This window comes from Stegodyphus dumicola, chromosome 10 (genome assembly GCF_044657685.1).
Source record: "Stegodyphus dumicola isolate Sdum_Otavi_A_Nest chromosome 10, ASM4465768v1".
Classification (NCBI taxonomy): Eukaryota; Metazoa; Arthropoda; class Arachnida; order Araneae; family Eresidae; genus Stegodyphus; species Stegodyphus dumicola.
Window position 1 is genome coordinate 170152444 of NC_140777.1, and position 18157 is coordinate 170170600.

The 18157-nt window shown below is 31.1% G+C and overlaps 1 protein-coding gene across 1 annotated transcript; it reads left to right on the forward strand.

Annotated features, from left to right (window-relative positions):
- The first annotated feature begins 1515 nt into the window (after positions 1–1515).
- On the forward strand, positions 1516–16241 carry eIF2Bdelta (eukaryotic translation initiation factor 2B subunit delta). The gene is made up of 2 exons (XM_035361121.2): positions 1516–1674; positions 13306–16241. Exon 2 carries the CDS (start codon positions 13335–13337, stop codon positions 15582–15584), a length of 2250 nt encoding a protein of 749 aa, XP_035217012.2. The 5' UTR covers positions 1516–1674; positions 13306–13334; the 3' UTR covers positions 15585–16241.
- Positions 16242–18157: the final 1916 nt, after the last annotated feature.

Consider the following 18157-nt stretch of genomic DNA (forward strand, 5'->3'; position numbering starts at 1 on the left):
AATATACAAACATTTTTCTTTTATTCTCTGTTGTTCCCGCAATCAAATCTGCTGCCGTCGGTGGATTACTAGGAACAGAACGCTGTATTTTTTCCTTCTGAAATTTGTGTTCCTTACTAACAAATCCCTTTGCTAAACGAATACGTTCTTCCCCTTCAACTTCAGCTTTCAGGAACAAAGTAAATTTTTTAATTTCTCCCCCTAAGCATTTTCTTCAGAAGAATCGAATTTGGTATTAACTACAGGGTTTCTTACAAAAACTCTAAAAATGTCTTCCGGAATACACGATTCTACAAGAGGGAAAAGTATAGCTGAATATGTTATACGAGACAGTTTTAAAAAATCTTCTACAAAGGGATCCCTCTTGTTAGGCAGATATTCCTCAAGGCTTTGCCGTAATCACATAAAACAAACTCATGATGTGCACCACCTAATTTCTAGAGTTGGTATAATTAATGTGTTTTAGGTATATTATCGAGTGTTCTATGGGACAGTAAACAACTCGCACATGTTTGATTGCTCATGTATTCTTATGCTTTATTTGATCTTTATTTTGTTGAATAGTATCTGCTGGCTGTGATGATGTAAATATCAGCCATATAGATTTTTATCATAGAAGCCCCCCCTTTTTTTTTTTTTTTTTTTTTTTTTTTTTTGTCTGTTTGTTTGTTTGAATGGACAGAACAGTAATTATGAGCCATAAAATTAGTCAAGAAAATGCTTTCACCAGGTCACAATTTTTCCAGTGAGCCATCAAATTTTCATTGGAATGCAGCAATAGAAACTACACATAAGTAATGTATGATAGACCTATCCAGCACACGTTTTAAACTATTCTTAATGTATACAGAATTTGGCTATTACTGATGTAATTGATTGTGTTTATCTGTTACTTGAAGTGCCAGAGTGGAGATCAAAGTGATTAACTTGATAGCAATCACCTTTCTATTATCTTCCATTACTAACAATAAAGTATAAAACGAAAAGAGTATGAGCGATACAAAACACGAAGAAGCAAACGTCACTTGAAAGGAAACGTCGCTTTCGCCAATCTGAGAGATAACTGATTCTTGTTTGGCTTTCAGCCAGTTTACCAAGTGAAGATGGTAACCCTATTTCGCCAAAGAGCGTTTCTCAGAACTGTTGCATCAAACGTTTTGTTCCGGCAACAAATATCGTATGTGATAAGGGTTTTAGGCGCGATAGAAGCTTTAGCGTGATAGAAGCTTAGGGCGCTGCGATTCTCAGCACTATTTTTGTCAGTCATTTTACCAAAGAGGGTGGAAATTTCGCTTCAAAAAGCTGGTGAATATGAGGTCTTAGATAATATGGATATATTTCCAACAATATTCAAAAGTTTAGGAAACTTTTATATTGCAGCTTATATATTTGGAAAATTTTTTCTTTTAAAAGGATTGCATTCAAAAGGATATCTTTTATTGCATCAGGAAATGTAAACAATTCAATCAACCATGAGCAATAAACATGAAACGTGAACTCCCACTTGCTCCCACTCTCCTTCTTTAAGCAAATATATCTGGCAATGAAAAAGCGACTAAACATTTTTCGCGGGTGCATTGCGGTTGGTTGTTTTTAGTAAAGACGTTTAGCTATAAATTATGTATGTTTATTAGCCCTTTTTTTTAATAGTAGTCTAAAATTAAATCGGTAAAAGTGAGTATTTTTAATTATATTTGTACGATAATTCTGATCGTTTCCCAAGTCTTATCACTTCCTAAAAATTAACCTTTTTTTTTTCCCTGAAGTCTAAATTTAGCTCATTTTACATCGTTATTAGCTTAGCAAATAAATCTGTATGTTATTACTATTATGCATTACATTATAAACGAATTGCTTCTGAAACGAATTAGTTGCTTTAGAAGCAATCGCCACCATATGTTAATGACAAATTAAACATGCAGCCTAGATTTTGCGTGTACCTGCCCAGCGTAATTGTGTCAAAAGTGTTAGAAACGTATGGTACTTAAAAGGATAACATAATTCATTTTATTTCTGCTCTCTCTGAACTGTTTTATTCCTTGAAAGATTTCTTTTAATCACGTTTTGTTATTCTGATGTAAACTGAATGCAGGATTTCTGAAGCGAGAAATATATTTGAAAGGTTTTGTGAAAAAGTAGGATAGTAGTTACGTAAAGCACCCGAAGATTGTTTTTATTTTAGTATATATTTCAAATATTTAACATTCTGTGTTATGAAAAAAAAAAAAAAAAAAAACATTTAAAATGCTAAGTTCTACATAACATTGTTTGCTGTAACTAAAGAGGATAAATGTTCTTAAGCACATGGTATACTGGTGTTTGTGCTTTATTATTTACGTTGCTACTTTTAAAGTATTGTTAGTCTTTTCAAATTCTTAAAAAATCGTTTTGATTAACTAGCGAATTCTTGTACTTTTCTGTTACCATTTTAATTAGAAAATTGGCTTCCACTCTTTAGTCATATGATTTACGGACTGTTATTATAATTCATTTAATGTATTACCTCTTATAAGATGTTTTGATAATATGTGTATAAAGTTCCAGGAAGATTTCATAGAAACAACAGTAAATTACATGGTTTCTCTGCGATAGAAGCTAAACTTAGCATTTCATGTTGTTATATGAAATGCTAAGTTTTAATAAAAGGACAAGCATTACAGCATTAACTATGCATTAAAATTTGAAGTTTTTTTTTAAATACAGTTTTCAGATACCGTGTCATGGGATATCGTTTGATACAGTACCTAAAAGATGTTTCCTTCTGCAATGGAATTAGTTTCATGTGGGATAATTTTTCTGTTTAATTATGAATTCCAGGTTTTAGCATAGTTAAACATAACAAATTTAGAGTTTTTTTTTTTTTTGCACTGAAGAGCCATAAAATTAGATAACATTCGATATCATGACTCTAACCAAAACAGTACTCCTGTTGCGAAAGAGCATATAGTTTTCAGTTGTATTCAATTGTAAGTTCTAGCGAGATCATAAACCAACCTTTGATTAATTGATATCTGTATACAGTCATGAATTTTTTGTTAAAACTGCTGTGTTTTGCAAAATTACTTTTTATATGAACTTTGGGTACTTACGTAAAGCCACTGCAGCAGAAGTTGCACTGATGCGCCAATAAAGAGCAATCCTGTTGTTCGCACACAGTTATCTTTTGGATTCCTTTTTGCCGCCTTGTTTGCTGATTTTTGATGCCATTTTTTAGTGCTACGAAAATGTGTCTTTGGGATTTGCCAAACATAGAAGAAGATGCAATTTTATTTTTTCAAGAGCAAAATATTTTACCAAAAAAAATGAAAATGTACCAATTCGCATGATATAAAACTTTATTTTGGTAAACATATGTTTTGAAAATGTAATTTAAGATAGTGTGATCAGCAGGTGGGACTTAGAAAAGACAATTGGTTTGAAGAAAGCAGAATTCCATTTTGTTCAGCTTTGAGATTCATATACTGCTGACGTCGATAAAATTTTGTGAAGAGCAACTTGATTTATCGGATAAAACTGTTATAGATTGGAACAGTTACATGCGTGAATGATGTGTCTTAGATATGGAGAATCAACCAAACAAGAAGGTGGCTGGACCAGATTGCTAATTGATGAAAGTTTGTTTACTAAGCGTAAAAATAATAATAAATAGTAGTCAAATATTACCCGAACACCGAGTGTTTGGTGGTATATGTAGAAAAACAAAATATTCATTTGCTGTCACTATTCCTAATCGAACTGGCTCTACCCTTCTTAAATTATTGAAAACATTGCAGATTGTAGCACAATTTATTCTGATACAGTACAAAGTCTTTAATCTGAACTCGTCGGGACTTCAGCGATTCCGGATTAGGGGTTTTTCCGAATTATAGATCCTCAATTTAAATCTGGTAAGATGGCATGCAAAAATTATAAAATTAAAAATATGAAACCGTAGTTTATGAAATAAAGAGCAATTTTGATCTAAAGGGTATCAAAATTTTACCAAAAAAAAGCTTAATATTCATTTGTTTACTTTATTAAACATTTCTTTCAACGCGCTTATGCGTAAAGCATACATTACGCATGGTCGAAATTAGAAAATTTCAACCAGAAAACTATTTGATGTGTGTTCATGATATTTGTAATGATGAGGAATTTGTTTTAAATCATATCAAAGACTGAATACATAGAGATGAAATACTACATTTAGTAAGGAATTATAAGCCGAATAAAATAAAAACGTGCCCTGAAGATGAGGATAGTGCTGATAGATCAACTTCCAGTTCATTGCGCGCCACGACGTTCGCCCCCCCCCCCCCAACACACACACACAGAGCAGCGTGAAATTGATATTCAGATTTCAGAATGGTTAGAGAAACAAAGAATATGCCTTTATCCATTTTTTGCAGCAATTCCACTTTTGGTTTGATGGACATCAAAACATGCTTTCGCTTTGTAGATCATTTGGCAGCTCCAGAATCAGAAACTCTTTTTGACATAATTGAAAGTTCAAGCTTACTTTTAATAAAATTGCTCTAACAGTCTGCAAAAAATAATAAGCGGGATGCAATTCGAAGATTAAGGAACAACGCAATCTGCAACATTAACTGAAATAGATAATTAGATAATTTTAGCTTAGCTTATACAGTCCATTATACATTAAACACGCATGCGTAAATGTATTATGCACATGTGTAAAAGTATTATGCGCATGCGTGAACGCATTATGCTTTGACGCATGCGCAGAAAGTTTGTAGCTTTGAGGTCCGGATTATAGATCATTCCAGATTAACGACTTTTGACTGTATAAGATTTTGAATTATAAGTTACCATTCATCTTTAAAAAATCACCAGACTGTACCAAGGCTGTTGTACTAAGACATAAATACCAAACTAACTTTCATAACATACAACTTAAATAGATAAAATAAACATTACTTACCTTTACAGTACCAGTAGTTGGAGCTGCTACTGGTGGTTCCGTTATACATTAAACGTGCATGCGTAAACGTATTATGCACAATGCATAAAAGGTATTTGAAAGTTTGAAGCTTAGAGGTCCAGATTATAGATCATTCCGGATTAAAGACTTGGATTAAAGACCTGTAGTTGGAAAGGTTACCAAACAAATAGAATAGAAAAAGAAGGATTCCTACATGCTAAAGTTAATCATACATACAGTTTTATTTATCCTGATACAGGAGTTCATGCACAAACAGTTGAGAGAATGTGGGGCAGTGCTAAATGGAGGAACAAGAGACATAGGGAGACAGTGAGACATCTTTAGAATCTGGACTAATACTAAATAATAAACATGTCATGGTTATAATTTTGAACAATTCGCTATTGTCATTCTGAAACCAAAAAAATTTTTAATATTTGCGATCTTCCTTGGCAATACGTATAATTAGAAATGCTTTTACTATATGAGTGGAAAAAGCATTATTGTGTTCTCGGAATTTAAGAATGACATCTAAGATTTAAATTAGGTCCAATCTGTAACAAATCATTTAAAGATTTAGAATTTTCTCCTTTACATGACGCATCAAAACAATTCTAACACGAGAAGCTTCTTTATCTAGTCTTATCACTGCTCCATTGGGCATATAATAACCTGATTCATAATCTTGATTTTGATATACTTCAACTATTCTGTCATTGAGTTGATCTTGAATTATTTTTGTGTATTTCATTATGCATTTCTACATGCTTATCCAATCTGTCTCTCAAAATCTCAAAATGCTTCTTTGCAATATGAAAATTATTATTTAATTCATCAGGGTTAGATTTGTAATATTTCTTCATTTTTAACTGAGAATTGGTTGCTTGTAAAAAATATATTCTATGTAAGAGTATACAAAATTTGAAATTTGTTGACAATCATTCACTCAAATGCTATTCAGTGTCACCATGTTCTTTGTTGTAGTAATATGTGCTAAAACTTAATTCTGAATTTTATATTTGTTTATAGTTTCATATCAAAATAAAATATTGAATATTTGATTTTTATTTCCCATCAAGGTGCTATCCGAATTTGCTCAATTCTTGAACACAACATTTGATCGAGTACCATGTTTTAAAGTTTAATTCTGATAGTTATAGCTCATTTCAAAATACTAATCATTTAAGCACTATTTACAGCAGATAAATGTGATGCATAAAATCAAGTGTTAAAAGTATAAAATATTAATGTACAATAAAATGTGGTTCTCATAATAAAGTGCTTATGTAGATCATGAGCCATAAAAAAGTGTAATATCATGAATTACTTGTATGAATATATACATAGATATCCTGTAAGTTGCATTTTTCTTAGCTTGCATGTCAAATACCCATTTTGTTTTTAACACTAAAAAAAAAGTATTTTTTTAGCAGTTCATAAAAGCCTTTTAGGTAAAAAAAATTAATTAATTAATTTAAAAAAAATTAAAAACAATAAGGAGAGCATTCCTCTGGAGAAAAAAATGACCAGTTACATAAAAATGATTAATGACTATAGTTGAGCCAGTTTTTCATCAGATTGTAACTTCTATCAAAGTGTGAGGCATATCTGCTGCACTGTTTTTAATGTGTGACAACCAGTGCAGTGAAATTAATTTTTTACAAATTTTGCATTTTTTTTAAAGCCACTAAAACTTTTGGCAATTTATCCCCAGATTGGTTTTTAAAACATGTATTAATGCCAGAAATTTAGTTTACCATTTAAATTTATTCTCTTTATTATCCAAAAAAAGAAAATATTCTTTTGTTATGCATTGCTAAGTTTGGCAATTTTAAAATCAGTTTGAATTCATGAGAATAATTTTAAGAAATGTAAGTAGGTTATTGTGATATAAAAATAGCAGTATGTATTAATTTATATGTATTAATTTAGTAAATATATTAAATTTTTGTTTTTTAGAAAATATTAAATTTTTTTTGAGCCATCATATATGCCTTTCATTTTTGCAGTTTTTAAATATCTTTATTTTGAAATTTAAGCAAGGTAATAAATATCATAAAGCAGAATTTTTAAATTACTTTTTTAGTGGAAACAAAAGAGCTACTGTAATTATGTTCAAATTGATATAATTTATTCTAATTTTCGTAAGTGTTTTTCCCTGTGTTAGTCTTTCAAAATATTCAGATATGTATTAACTTTCTTTGTAAAAATTCATTTTATTCTCTTTTCCGAAATTTTTTCAAACATAGTCTGATATTTATTTTTGCAAAGTTGGCAGGTATTTCATTGGCTAAGGAATCCAGAAAAGGCATATAACAAAATGACAAATGTAATAATCCTATTAAAGCAAAATATAAGTATTTCACAGGAAATTTTGTGATGAATTTTTCAGTGTTATTTGGAGAATTCTCGGAAAAAAAATTCAGAATCTATGGCAGTTCCTTATTATCAAGGAGATCCCTATTATATAAATACTGCCAAGGTCACTTCACTTTTTTTAATGGACTTTATCAAACTGGCAACTCTACTTATGATGAGCAGATTCAGAGATTTCCTTATGATAACTATGTTTAGGATTGCTGGCTGTTTGGCAGTTTGTGAACAGCTCAGAGTAGGGTTCCTACTTTCTCACTATTTGGTGTCAAGAAGACTTTTGATGCTACTTTAATAATGGGTCTGTAATAATAAAAAAGTACCTTTTCTACTTTTGATTCCAATTTTCTTTCCCTTGATGCATTTGCCTTTCTGTTATTCTCTGTTCTTTTATTTTGTGATTTTAATTATTCAAAAGTATGTAAATTCCGAGTTTGGCATATCAACAGGCATTTGTAGAAAAGCGTTTCTGTAATCTAAAGATACTGAAAACTGACAGTTTAAAAGATTTACCATATATCATTTTATAAGGTTTTCTGAAGTTATTCGCAGTATTGAAATTTCAAAAATAATTAACTATTTCTGCTTGGTCTAATTGCATGCAGTTTTTTAGGAAAAAAGAAATGAAATTCAGAAATGAAACAAACAGTCACTGAGAAAGAAATTGATTGCATAATGCAAAAGGGAATTCTTCTCCAAAGCAATATTGTTGGCCATAATAACAAATTAGCACATACTGTAGCTGATTATGCGGTCTAATAGAAATACTGATTTATTTGCTAAAGCAAATGCATTTAGAAATGGGATGAAAGAGAAGGAGTTAGATCTAAATAAGTTAAAATGTCTGAAGAATTTTCAAATTAAAATGACACAAATATTCTACAATGTTACGGACTCCTTGTATGGACTGCTTCCAAATTTGCATAGATTGTCATTTTAATAATCCTTCTTCTATGTCATTTTAATAATGCTTCTTCTAGCAAATAATTAATTTTTTTTCTCCTTCATGAAAGCCATGTACCTGGCCATTTTAAATTCTTGAATGTTCTTGTCACTGTTCAGAAAATTTAGCATAGATTTTAATAAAAATACTTTATAGCTGTACTTCATTCTGCGCAACAGTCTGATATCTATTGGCTGAATGATGGATGTACAGTTTGGAAGAAAGAATAAGAAAGAGACATTATCTTTTACTAAAATTTTAAGTGAAATGCAAGTTGAATAGTTGTCTAATCTGGACAATGTTTATATCATCTGCTAAACTGCCAGATTCTAAATGTTGCCGAGCCTTGAGTGTATAAAACCAGCGATCAATGTTTTTAAGACTGATTATTCATTAATTTTTGTGTCATCCATGTTGTTTTATTTGAACAATAGATGACAAAATAATCGTTACTCCTTTAAATGCCTGAGGTAGTTTATATTTTGCAATTATGAAAAGTTTGCATTTGCAGCATTCGATCATCTCTTTGCTATGTTTGCCACTTTTAGCATAATGAATTATTTTTCTGTTTTTTTATTGCAAGTAGGGTGGCAAAATCCACAAAAAATTCGAAGTATTCCTTTTTACTTTTTTGAATATATTGTATATTGTTGCCTTTCTAGTGTCATACTCCTTGTGTAATTTTAAGATGGTTTGTTGAATGCTAGATGGTCAGGCTTTTAATTGTTAAAATTTTAAAAAACAATATTGATTACAAATTGGTGTATTAAATAAGCATATATTTAGTGCATGCTCCCGCACAACTTCAGTCAGAAGTAAATAAGTGTAATATTGTTATGTACCTATAGATGATTGTTGTCAGCAGAAGCTTAGGTTATGATTTAGGCAAAAGATACAAAGGCTATCTGCCTGGGTAGAGAAATGCCCTTGTAGAGGGCCTTCAAAGGGAAACTGGACTGTATTCACATTACATATGAAGAAAATGGGGAAATTCCTATGTAGCCAACCCATTTTCTGAGATCTAAACCCGGGTTGAACTATTGGTGTTAATGATCTCAACAGCTGTGCCACGGACAGTTATTGCTGGCAGAAAAAAAATAGTCTTCTATTCCATCTGAAAATATCCAGCTTAATTATTGTCTTCCATGTTGCAGTAATGATATTAAGTATGAAATGAGGTATTTATTAAATATAACCCTGTATTTAAATAAATAATTAAAAGATACTATATTCTTTACAAATGAGTACAGTAGGATGAAAAACTTTTTGTGGCTTCAAGTAGAAATAAACAAGTATAATATTATTAAATGCCTGCAGATGACTGTTACTGGTAGAAAAGTGGATTTGTTTTCTATATGAGAACATCCTGCTTAATCATTGTGTGAACTCCAACTTACAGTAATGATTTTAACTATAAGTTAGACCTTTATTTAATACATCAGTTACCAAGCCCTGCTTCTAGATTATTTCTTTCATGTCGTCCATTAATTTTTGAGACAGTCATTCCTACAGATTTTAGTTTCCAAGGATAATATTTGATATCATAAATAAAAATATGTGCCTTCCACAAGGTATAATAAGTTTTATTAAAATCAGTTGGGTTAAAAGCCGAAGCTGGTGCTGGAAGAAGAAAGATGTGAGACTTTCTGATTCTATTACTGAGATTATCCTGAATAAAAATTATTAAAATTAAGCAAATGTACTTTATCATAATTAGAAAACTCTATTCAGTTGATTAAATTAGCATTTTATGAAAATATAATTATTAATCATACTTGTATAATATGGATTGTTGAGGCATATTAAGCTGCGTTCAGATGGGGGGATAAAGGGCATAAGTGGTTAAAGGCGAGCTCTGTTGCCAAGGTAATTAGTCTGTGCTGTATCACAAAATCTGGTTTAGGGCTCACGGCATAAGATTCCAAGATTTTAACTTTATGGCGAGTTTGGGATAAGCGTTGACCAATCACAGCGAAGCTAAAACGAAGCGGCTTTCTGCAGACAATTTCGCTGTTACATTGAAACCGACTTTTTTTTTTTAAAACATGGAGCACGTTGTGTCCAAATGAAATAATGAGTTGATCTTGCAAGAAATCTACGATGATGACATGCATTTTTTAATGAATTTGTACAATAAATTAGAAAATGTGGATGAAACTCATAAAGTGAAAGTTAAGCTCAGGATCATGCACGCTGTGTATGATCCTGTAGATTAGGGTTCTTCAACCTTTCTCGCCCGAGGGTCCCATCAATAAATTCGCAAGATCCACGGGCCACAAGTCTGTCAGAAAATTTATATGAAAAAGGGACATTTGTTTTTGCAAGATTACAATTGATTCTAAGTGAAGAGATAGTGTTACACATTTGTATATATATACATTGGTTCCAAAAACTCAAGTGGACTTCGAATTAAAATCTTTTTGCAACATTTTTAACTATGAAAAAAAAGTAAAAAGATGATTTTACAGAACGATGTTACAAAATGCATTCACAATAAATTTAAAAAAAAAAAACTTACATTGCTGGCGGTAGATGGTACTAGTTACTTTAGTTTTAATGTGAAATTTGACATTGTTTTTGCTTGATTAAAGCTTCAATATCCAGTTTAATCAGTGTTGTTGCAATTCGTAAAGTTGCCTCCAAATGTCTGTCTGTCAGCCGTGTTCTTGTTTTTGATTTAAGGATTTTCATTTTACTAAAAAGCTGTTCACATATGTAGGTACTGCAAAAGTTAGAAAGCAGGAAGAGTGCATGTTTAGGAATTCCTGTATTCTTGTCATCGATCACATACTTCAAATAAAAATAAATTAGTGTAGGATTTTCAAGAAATTTGCATTTTATTACAGAATCATACTGTAAATCTATAAATTCTAATTGAAGTTCAGGTGGAACTATTCCAATGTCTACTGAAAATGGTGACATTCTCATGAACATTTCATTTTCATGAAAATTGGAAAATCTGCTTTTGAATTCCTTTTTCAACATTTAAAATGCATTGTGCATAATTATTTGAAGTCCGTGTTCTAGAGTTCTTCACACACTCCATCAATTTTAGAAAGTGAGTGGAATTCTTATTTAGCAACTGACTTTCCCACAGGATTTATTTTGTTTCAAAAGCTTTTACAAAGTAATAATGATTATGAACAAGTAGATCTTTTCCTAGTGAGTGGTAATTCAAATCATTGAGATGACCTGTAATATCAACAAGAAATGCAAAGTCTCTCAACCATTTCTCATCACTGAACTCGTGAATAGATTTCTCTTTAGATTCCATGAATTGTTGAACTTCGCTCTATAAGAAAACAGTCGCTGAAGCCTCTTTCCTTGGCTCAACCAGAGTATTCCTGTGTTATACACAATGCCACTGTATTCAGCTTCAGAATCACTCAAGAACTGTTAAAATTGCCTGTGTTAAAGTCCTTTAGACCGAATGAAATTAACCACTTTACAACAGAGGTAAGAATCTACCCTTTTTAAGGAAATGAGATTTTATGCATGGTCAAATTTTTAATTTTTAAAATTACGTTAGATAAAGTGAAATTTATGAAAAACTCGACAGAACATTTTATCTCAAATAATATCGGGCATGTCAATAAAATATTTTAAATGTCAAGAATAAGAGAAAATGATTTTTTCTTTACAACAAAAAGCTGACAAGGCAATTTTTCTTGAAAACAGAATTTTTTTTAATTTTTCAAATTGAAATTTGGGGCCACTAAAATGCCTTCAAGGGGCCACTGGTTGGAGACCCTTCTGTAGATGATTGATCCCATCCATTATTTTCCATGTTATTATGAAAATTCTTAAAAAAAAATGCATGCTTGCAAAAAAATTTATTTTTTCTGTGTAAATTATTATTATTACTACTTTCTTTCTGTTTATTATTTTTGTATTTAAGAATAAATTTATTGAAAAAGCTGGAGATATTGTATTGCTGCTTGCTTCAAATGCTGATTTTCTTTCCAAACAAACTTCATGAATTAATTTTACTAAAACATCAAATTTAACTATTATTTAATTAAATATTTACTAAAACAATATTGTGATTCCTACCCAGAGTAAAATTTTGTGTTTATAATTTTTTTCAAAGTGGGAAATCATATTATATGGAATGATCTGGAATTATTTTCTCAGTGCCAATATTACCCTGAGAAAATGCATTCATTGCAGTTTTTTTTATTTAAATATATTGTGTACGAGTCCCAATATATTAATAAATTTGCATATTACTATCAGATCCAGATTTTCAATATATGTACATTTATACTCCATAATAATGTTGCTATTTATTTGTGTTCTGTTATTAGTATTTGCTGTTATAAATTATATCTTAATGATTTTTAGTCTTTTGCTGAATATTCTGTTTATATATGTTGTAATTTCTGCAGCAGATATGTTGGGAGTTTCCAATGTGTGGATGCTCTTCATCTTAGTATTATTTCCACATCTGCCTCAGATAAGAATATTCCATATTCACAGTAGCTAATATTAAATTAACTTTTTTAGAAGATAACTTTTTTTTTTAGCTTTTTCCCGTTCTGGTGTTATACCTTTCTTCTGAGATAAAAGCCAACTATTCCAATTTCTGTTTCTGTTGAGAACGAAGAATTTTCCCAAACAGCGTTGTGCAGTTTGTTTAACTAAGGAATTATAATTACAGTGTGAAGTGCAAAATCCAGATATCCAGTATCTGGAATGATCTAATATTTGGACTTGTGAATCACCAGCACAAAAAATAAATCCTCCTGTCACCATAAGAAAATCTAGGAGCCATCTAGGATATAAAATAGCCATGAAAAATTTACTTTGCTGTATGCAGGAATCAAACCTGTTTTATATATATATATATATATATATATATATACAGCACATTGGTGTGCTTGCTGTGAAAAGTACATGGGAAGAATTCTAAGAAATTTAAAAGTTTCACTCTGCATATGCTATGTATAATACCTTGATGTTTTTTATTATTCACTTCACTGTTTTTTATTCAGGCTTTTTTTTTTTTTTTTTTTTTTTTTTTTTTTTTTCCCCGAATTCATTGCTCATTGGGTTAATTTTCTTTCAGAGGATCCATTGCTGTTGAAAGCTTTTACTATGGCAGATGCGCAATCACAGAAGAAAAATAAGAAAAAAAAGAAGCCATCAACAGATAAAAAACTTCATTCAGAGGCTCCTGTCTGTGCAGATAATAGCAAAACTGTAGAAAGCAGTAAGTGTATCATTAATGAAATACTACCCCAGAAAGTTGGAATGACGACTGTTTTCAAAGATGTGGAAGTTACAATGACACAGTGTGAGGTTAAGAATGATGTTCCTAATAGCACTGTTTCAAAGAAGAAAAAGAAAAAGAAATCTGCAAAACAGAATTCTGGAGATCCAGTCAATAACAATACATCTACATCAGAAAATCATAACCCAGGTAATTTGCTAAACTTCAGTGAAAATCGAATAGAATTAGTCAACCATCCAGAAATAAGTGTTACTTTATCAAATTTACATGAAGAAAAGATAGAAGAAGTAACAGAAAATGATATTTCTACTCTTTCTCAACAAACTGAGCAGCCTGATGCAAATATTTCTTCCACTGGCTCTAAAAAGAAGAAGAAGAAAAAGAAAAAAAAACACTCTGAAAATAAAGAAGTTTCTGAAGAACCTGCAGCAACTGCTCCAACTTATGAAAAATTACCAGCAAATGATGATTCATGTGTTCTTGTTGTTAGTCACGAAAGTTTTTCCAATGGTAGTAAAATGAAACTTGAGGAATTTGCAGATAAAGTAAAATTATCACAAAATGGGCTTGCTGATGTGTTAATTCAAAGGAAAGAATCAACTGAAGAGGTTCAAAATCATGAAAATCCCTTCTCCAATTCATCTGTACAAGTAGGCAGTTCTGTTAGTATATTTCCTGTACCTAACATAAATCAAGAAAAATTAGAAGTAAAGACAGATACCACTGAATTGAGTGTGAAGCATATAAATAACGTAATAAAAGAAGAAAGTTATGAAGTTATTGCTAATGAAATCACTATGCCAAATGCATCAGATGATACTGATGAATCTAAGCTTACAAAAGCTCAGTTGAAAGCTCAAAGACGGGCTAAGCAAGAAGCACAAAGAGCAGCAAAATTAGCCAAGACTGCTGAAAAAATTCAATCAAGTACGCACACTCCTGCATCTGATAAATGTCCAGCAAATGTTAAAGAATCGCCTTTACTTAAGCAAAGTCTTCCTGTAGCTACTGAACCAGTAGCAAGTAAAACTGCACCTAAAAGCACCATTGAAACTTTTCACAAAGTGCGATTATTTTCTCACCTTCCAGAATGCAAACTTTTTGATACAATTTTGAAACCAAATGAATCGGTTTCTGAAATACATCCTTCTATTTTAGAAATTGGTTCACAGTATAGTAAAGGCATAATTTGTGGATCAAATGCACGATGTGTTGCACTTCTTGCAGCGCTTAGGGATGTTATTAAAGATTATAAAACTCCACCAAGTAAAAATTTTTCTCGTGATCTAGAATCAAAATTTCAGACTTATTTAAATTTTTTGAATAACTGTCGACCTCTTTCTGTGAGCATGGTTAATGCAGTGAAATTTTTAAAGCACCAGATTAATAAGATTGAATCTAATGTGGAAGAAGAAGAGGCAAAAAAAAGTCTTTGTAAATTCATTAATAATTTTGTGACTGAAGAAATTTTATTAGCTAGAGAAGCAATTGGAAATTCTGCTTCTGCAAAAATTGTTGATGGAGATGTCATATTAGTTTATGCATATTCTTCTCTTATCAGGGAAGTGCTGTGTAAAGCCCATAACCAAAATAAAAGATTTAAGGTAGTAGTTGTTGATTCACGGCCTAAACTAGAAGGTCTAGAAATGTTACGCTGCTTGGTAGGAAAAGGAATTTCTTGCTCATATATATCAATTAGTGCTGTGTCTTACGTTATGAAAGAAGTATCTAAGGTAATAACAGGAGCACATGCACTTCTTGCAAATGGATGCGTAATGGCTCGCTTGGGATCTAAGCAGGTTGCATTAGTTGCGTCTGCATTTAGTGTTCCCGTGTTAGTATGCTGTGAAACTTATAAATTTTGTGAACGTGTGCTTACAGATTCATTTGTACATAATGAATTAGGTGAACCAAATAATTTAATTATTAAAAGCCTTGATCAGAAAAATTGTCTTAAAAGTTGGCAAGATTTATCATCTTTACAAGTGCTGAATTTGTTATATGATGTCACTCCACCAGACTTAATTTCGATGGTAATTACTGAAAAAGGAGTCCTTCCATGCACATCTGTGCCTGTTGTTTTAAGAGTGAGACATGCTGGTCTCCATGAATAATGTACAATGTGAAATGTTTCTGTTAATGATAATTTCTTGGCATAACTGAATAGATTATATTTAAAGTATTAATTGAATGTAAATTTATCAATTTACAAAAGAATTGCCTTGCATATATTTTGTTGTTATTTATTTGCTTTTTCCTTGTAGAATCTTGATTTTTGTTAGATGTTTTATTTCAGTGTATTGCTTTGTATAAATTCTATACTGCTTGATATTGAGGTATATGAACTGCAAAGATTTTATAGTTAATACTGTGTATCTTTCATTTCTAAAAGAAATTTGTCTTTTGGTGGAAACGATCTTAAGCTACTCAAATCTAAGATAGCATTTTGTGCTGTTTAATAGTACTATAATGTAAGCTTATTGTGTTTTAAATTAATTTTTTAATATTTTTGTGTAAGTAATTTATACAAGAGATGAAATTTTGCGAAAGATAAAAAATAGCAGAGTGTATTTCAAGGAAAACTTAAACTGTCCAAACAAATGGATATCATCAAACGAGGTTTTGCATTTATATTTAATCATTGTGGTTCCCTAAAATTTAAAAAAAAAATCTTGTACCAGATATTTAACTGCTGTAAAATGAAAATATGTTTAAAAAAGGGAAAATATGAATTTTTAATAATAAACATTATATAATTTTGAGTAAAAGAACTTCATGTATGTTTTGATTCTGTATCTTATTTTTATCACGCATCTAAAATCATAAAATCCTCCAGAAAAAATTCAGGGTAGTCATGCAGGCCAGTAAATAGGACCACTACACCAAAATCCGAATTTTGTATTTAAATGCTCCCAAGCATTATGGTTGCAATGAACTGGGGTCCTATTGTACTGGAATTGCATGTCATGGTACAGCAGATCTGTTGGTTATTCAACAGAATGAGCAAGATTTCCTCCAAAACAGTCATATAGCACCTATTAAGTGGCCCCCATGATGCCAAACAAAATATTAACTGTCAAACAGCATTGTGGAGCTCACATTACACATTTGTGTAACACCACCTGTATATGTGACTTATATGCATTCCATCCTATGATGTTTCTTATCAGCATGGAAGTTGTGCAGAATCAGGATCAGGATGCATTCTCTCAAATCATTGGGCAGAATCAGGATGCATTCTCTCAAAAAAGTATTGTGACGTACTTGTACAAAACTCCCACACACTTGTCAGCACCCACACAAAAAGCAGATTAATTTTTGGAGACTACAGTGATCCCTTCCTGATCCCCCTTTAGTGGTTGCTACCTTGACCTTGCAGATTTGCCTATATTAGCCATCGGTTTATAATTTTTTAAACAAGATATGTTTGAAATTTGCTGTGTACATGCAAAGAATACTTCCAGCATTCTTTGTACAAAATTTGGTGCCACTTGCATTCATAATGACATTCTGTGTGCTTTGTAATGCGAGTTTAAAATATTTTTTTAAAAATTAATGCTCTGCCACATGTGAAATGCAGTCAGTCACCCTACTGTTAATAGCTGGAAGCATGAAAACAGATTGTTCAAGAAAAATTCAAAAAACATCTAGGACAAATTGTACTCTAGTTGGCCATACTGATGATTGATACAACTGCTGAGACCCAAATTCATGCTAATAGAAGAATGACATGGAGAAATAAAAGCATTCAGAGAGAAGGGAAAACAAGCAAGAATATCTGGCTACTGAAAATTTTGCATAAATTTATTTTACTGCGAATTTTCAATCTGCAATGAGCACCTTGCAAGTGTGCAAACAAATCCAAACGTACACAAGATTTCCACTTGCAAAAGTGCATTACCATTCCTGTTGCTTCTTGAACATATCTCGTGAATGTGTGTCAGCAGTTACTCTATTAAAAATTAACTAAGCTCTTCACTATAATAAATACACACTAACTGTTCAGATGCATAATCTTTCCCTTTCTGCCCACACTAATCCATATTGAAATGTCAAAAGTTTTGCAATAATATGCAGGTTATGATAAATACAAGAATTTGATTCTAGCTTTCAACTATCAAAAATTATTGTATCAAGCACTTTGGCAGAGTTGATTCAAATGAAATAAATCACACCATAAGTATTTCATGGCTTTGCAATTAATAAATTTAAAAGCAGGAGTTAAATAAAACTTTTTATAGTGACATTTAATTATTTATAACATGAAATTTTATAAAGGCAATTTTTAATTATAAATTATGTGTAATACTTTTAATAACATGTCCGTATATATATTGTATGTTAATGTATAGCAGGTTTTATATCACTTGTATAAAAAAAACTCTTCTCAAAGGCTCCTTTAAACTACTTATCTGTGGCCGTGATACTTTGAAAAACCATTTAGGAATGTTTCTTTTTCAAAGATTTGTTCTAAGCTATTGAGTATTTTTGACGGATGTAACATTATTTGTATTTTCTGAGCTTGCATTTTTGTGACTTATTACTTCAGGTACTGTATTGCAAGTCTCTTTTTTTTTTTCCTGTAGTGTTAGAATAATGTCGCTATCATCAGAAACATGGCCTGCGAGTAATTAGTCATCAAAGACAAATTCATCATTACTGCTACCTTGAAATAATCTGTTCTTGA